The sequence below is a fragment of the Hyalella azteca genome, unplaced genomic scaffold (genome assembly GCF_000764305.2).
Source record: "Hyalella azteca isolate HAZT.00-mixed unplaced genomic scaffold, Hazt_2.0.2 contig8178, whole genome shotgun sequence".
Classification (NCBI taxonomy): domain Eukaryota; kingdom Metazoa; phylum Arthropoda; class Malacostraca; order Amphipoda; family Hyalellidae; genus Hyalella; species Hyalella azteca.
This window is the reverse complement of record NW_025938278.1, coordinates 67,381-72,530: the sequence shown is the minus strand read 5'-3', so window position 1 is coordinate 72,530 and position 5,150 is coordinate 67,381. Positions and strand designations below refer to the sequence as shown.

General features: G+C 41.7%; 1 protein-coding gene across 1 annotated transcript in view; it reads right to left on the bottom strand.

The window, feature by feature from the left end:
- Positions 1–4,428: 4,428 nt before the first annotated feature.
- The window catches only part of LOC108668181, a gene marked incomplete at its 3' end in the record, with an annotated part of 42,392 nt that continues 41,670 nt past the window's right edge, over positions 4,429–5,150 (bottom strand). Inside the window, exon 4 of the mRNA XM_018155351.2 lies at positions 4,429–5,141. Coding sequence (XP_018010840.1) covers positions 4,429–5,141 — 713 coding nt within the window. The remainder of the gene's footprint in view (positions 5,142–5,150) is intronic.

The following is a 5,150-nucleotide window of genomic DNA, read 5'->3' as shown; positions in this document are numbered from 1 at the left end:
GTAATGTGCTGGTATAATTAATGAGGTTACTTGTAATGTGCTGGTATGAATAGTGAAGGTTATTCTGAAATCTAGTATTAACAAGGGTGTGAAAGGCACGGCTGTGGCAGTACAAGTTTCAGCTCCTCGAGTAGCAAATAACTATGATGGCATCAAGCAAGTTACGTAGCGCTTGAGATTAGTTCAAACCCAATTTGAAGGAGGGCACATATTATATTATTAGTTGCATTATATGATATATTATTATCAATAATATTTAATTAGTATAGTAAAGGGAAGCTACCATAAAATTAACTTTGGTCAGGCGTATAAGCTTGGGACAGAGCGCGGCGCGTGTGAAGGGAAGAAGCATCGCATGCGCGCCGCGACTGCCTGTGGGAGCGAACCTTGGACAGCATACAAACAGCAAGGGCTGTGTGTGTTGCTTGTGTGCCATACACACGACAGTCACACAGCGTGCTAGGCGGCGTATGTTGCTTGTGCTGTTTGTGTGACACATATACAACAGCCACACAGCGTGCTGGGCGGCTTGTGTTGTTTGTGTGACATACACACGACAGTCACACAGCGTGCTGGGCTGCTTGTATTGTTTGTGTTGTTTGTGTGACATACACATTATAACAGGCACATGTTTGCTATAACAGGCACATGTTTGTTATAACAGGCACATGTTTGCTATAACAGGCACATGTTTGTTATAACAGGCACGCAATGGGCCACTTTTAAACCATTAACATGTTTCTGTTATACCTTGCTGCCCATGAAGCAAGGTATAATATATATATACATGTATAATATATATATACTATATATATATATACGGTGCAATATATATATACAATATATATATTGCACACGTTTGCAATCAACGAAATATGACAAGGAAAGATTGCACGATAATCCCACAAGGTTTATTATATATGTTTAAATATTACACCTTGTGCATTATTTGTACATGTATAAAATAAAGCAGATGATAGTATATATGTATATATAAAACTGATAACTAATAATGGCAATATGCTGAGAGCCTCAATAAAATATCAAAGACTTAGCGTTACTTCGTCGTTAAAAAACTTACCTGATGGTTGTCTGCACAACACAGACCTTCCCTAGCAGACTAGCAGACGTCAGGGACTGACGAACAGACTAGTCATATTTCACACTAGTCTTCACACTAGTCTTCTCACTAGTCTTCACTCTCAATCCATAACTCCATTCTCATTCTTATTAGGTTCCTACAATTTTGATACCCGGCACGAAACAGAAAGTTCATCTTTTCTGTAGTCGCACCATAAACTTTTCATAATTTATTGTGAATAATTTTCATTGTAAACAAATATTTAGGCAGCCTCTTCTTCACAGCGTCGGATCGCACATATATTTTTTCAGCTTTGACATCATTTTTCAAACAACCAAACCATATCAAAACTAGTTTTGATTTTCAAAGATCAGGAATCTACATTTTCTACGGCCATATAAACATTTGTCTTGCAGCCATGTTCACAACTGCACTATAACACTAGGCACAACTTATTGCAAAGAATGAATACAATTACAGCTTAATCCTGTAAATACATTCTTCATTATACTGAAACTTAGGCTTTTTCTGAAATAATCGTTTTAGAAAATCGAATTAAAATTTCGTCTCGAGAATCTGATGTTACGAGAGAGCTTATGCTAGGCACCAGCATGACACATGTCACTATGTTGTCACAGCATACCACATGTCACAGCATGCCACATGTCACAGCATGCCACATGCCACAGCATGCCACATGCCACAGCATGCCACATGCCACATGATCTTCACGTGCACCATTGCTTGTGTTTGTGATAAGCAAAGCGAGGCCATCGACGCCGCCAATGTATAAGTCACTTGAATTGCGATATATGAACTGCTATATTTAGGCTCAGTTGCCACTCTTTAAGCTGTTAGTAAATACTATATTCATGAACCTGCTATATTTAGGCTTGGTTTAATAGGTTTAATATACTTTGCTCCTACAGTTCAATAATAATAAAATATTCAGAAATTTTACGAACGTGTGTCATTTTTAAGACGAAATGCCATTTTACAATATTATAAGATCACTCTCAGCGAAAAGACGTCCATGCGAACCACAAGCTTTTCCCAACGACAAAATATCTCAAGAACAACATAATTTATCCTGGAGGCATCATCACTAATACCAAACACAACAATATTTATTCACGTCAGGATCAGAGTGAACATTTCTGCTGGCCGGCGTTGACGCGGCGCACCTACAGCGCAACACGAGGCGGTCAGGCTGTCACATGACACTAGCATGAGGCAATAGCATGAGGCACTAGCATGAGGCACTAGCATGAGGCACTAGCATGAGGCACTAGCATGAGGCACTAGCATGAGGCACTAGCATGAGGCACTAGCATGAGGCCCTAGCATGAGGCGGATGAATGTTAGTGTTCTATGCACTCATGGTTGAACTAGTATAAGGTTGACTCATGAGAAACTCATTTTCGCGGATGGATGTAGTTCGTTGTTCGCATGTGACGTCACTGATCTGAGCGACGTAACAAAAAAGCTGAACTGAAAGACGGAACTTCTCGTGGGTCAACCTTATATAGTTCAGCCATGCTATTATGCACTTGTTCTTATCGCGCGGCTCTCGGAAGGATAACTGCTTTCTTACTCAACTCCATGTATGCGTTCTTCATGTTCACGTCTTGATACAACGTATTAAGCTGCACAAGTACCCAAATAAGCTCTACGCATGAGTAGCCAAACATGCATTACATTCTGGCAATTGTAGAAAGCTGCACGGCCTCTACAAAGCTGTCTCCGTAGTTCAGAAGACGGGTTTGATAACTTAGTGATAGCATTTTGGTCAATAACAACAAATCTTTTTTATGATGTAACCATTTTTTTTCATCATAAGCTGCGCCTTATAGCGTTCATGACGCTATCAACCTAACCAGCATGTCTACCAAGACTCACTCGGATCTTTAATAATAAAACGCTACGACGGGACAAATGTTTCCATTCACACTGAAACCTTGATCTAAAGGCAGAGAGGACAACTTTTCAGGCGACTTTTTAATTAAAATTAAAAAGTCGGGGAGATTAAGACTTACGTGACATATCCCATGCATGAGCTCAGGAGCGTATGAATCGAAGCAATATGTTGGTGTACGTGTAGGCCAACTAAACTCTCCTTATCTCATGCAGATACAGACGCAGTGTATGTGAAGCAACAAGCTTGTGTGCCCAGGCATAAGTGTGTTGGGGTGCTGTTTGTAGCAGCTCAGTAGAAGAGTTCAACAGTGCAGTAGCTCTTGCATACAACCCAACATCCGCTGCCAAGTGTTATAGGAAGAAAAGCATCGACATGATTTCTTAAAGAGTCAATTAACTTGAAGCAAATGAAGCTATTTATATTTTATTGACATAATCATCAACTTCAGCTTGTTCGTAACTTATAATATTTTCTAGCATTAATTCGATATCATTGTTCTTACAAGTTTGAGAAGATTACGAACTTAAACTCGTCGACAACACATCGTTCACTTCACGGGAGTGGCGCTCCCGTGAAGTTCCTGTATATTGTATTAGAATTCGCTTAATAGCAACCTCCACTTCAACCATTACTGTACAATTATGTTAAGTTATTTATTTGGCCAGTTATCCTTAAGTAACTAAAAATATACGAAGGAGGGCAGTTCTTGCAATGCCTTTAACCACCTCGAGAATAAATTAGTAATGGCAATGGCTAGCAGGGCCAGTTACATATACAGGGAGGACCGGTGGTTACAGTTCAGAGTGCATAGATTGGAGAAGAGAGGTGCAGGTTCGAACCCTGCTACCTGCGCCAGCTTCCGGCAAGAATCTGCGAGGCCGGGCAATTATGTAGTGCAGAATTGGATCAGTGAGTTGCGAATTTGAGCCCGCAACAAGCTGTGAATATTCAGCGGTAATAGAAATCGGGTACATACACATATATTATGTGGCGCCAGATTTGCAGTAACTGCAAATCACCTCAGAATAAATATATTCCACCAATTCATCCGATTTTACAAAAAATAGCATTTTTAATTTCCTTGTGTAATATTATGACCTCATCGAAAAGGTAATATTATGACCTCACCGAAAAGGTAATATTATGACCTCAACGAAAAGGTAATATTATGACCTCACCGAAAAGGTAATATTATGACCTCAACGAAAAGGTAATATTATGACCTCATCGAAAAGGTAATATTATGACCTCACCGAAAAGGTAATATTATGACTTCAACGAAAAGGTAAACAGTCAATCTTCTAACAAAAACATGAACATTCCTCTTTTCTGTTTTTTTTTTTTGAGAAAAGCCATTGAGTGAACAAAGAAGATTAGGAATTCAACGTTTAAAAATCCGGAAATATAATCACAATTGATCATTAATAACCTGAGACACTCAAGCTCCAGCCCTGGCAGCAAACAAGGCTCCTGAATACAGCCGCGTTCAAAACAAAGAGGGGACGCCTGCGATGGCGACGAGGGAACGTCTCCCTGGGGACGTTCCAACCCTCGGCGTTCAAGGGAAAAGTCCCCTCGGCGGTGTTGTTGTTGTTGTTGTTGTTGTTGGCGTTGGACGTAGTTACGAAATTGGCGCTCCAGATGCGTCCAAATTTGAAGAGGGCTAGATTTATGCTGGGAAAATTGTCTCGCTTTAACCATGGAGGAATGGAGCGATGGCGTCTCAGCCTGAGACAAAAACATGGAGGCAGCTGAATATAGAGCAGCGGATGCAGTTCTTACGGCTGCAGCCTGCATCGGGGCAGCGTTAATGCTGTACATCAGCTCACAGAGCTGCAGCTGTAGACTTGCAGGACAGCGCTCTGCAGACGTGCAGCAGCTGTAGACTTGCAGCACAGCGCTCTGCAGACGTGCAGCAGCAGTAGACTTGCAGCACAGCGCTCTGCAGACGTGCAGCAGCTGTAGACTTGCAGCACAGCGCTCTGCAGACGTGCAGCAGCTGTAGACTTGCAGCACAGCGCTCTGCAGACGTGCAGCAGCTGTAGACTTGCAGCACAGCGCTCTGCAGACGTGCAGCAGCTGTAGACTTGCAGCACAGCGCTCTGCAGACGTGCAGCAGCTGTAGACTTGCAGCACAGCGCTCTGCAGACG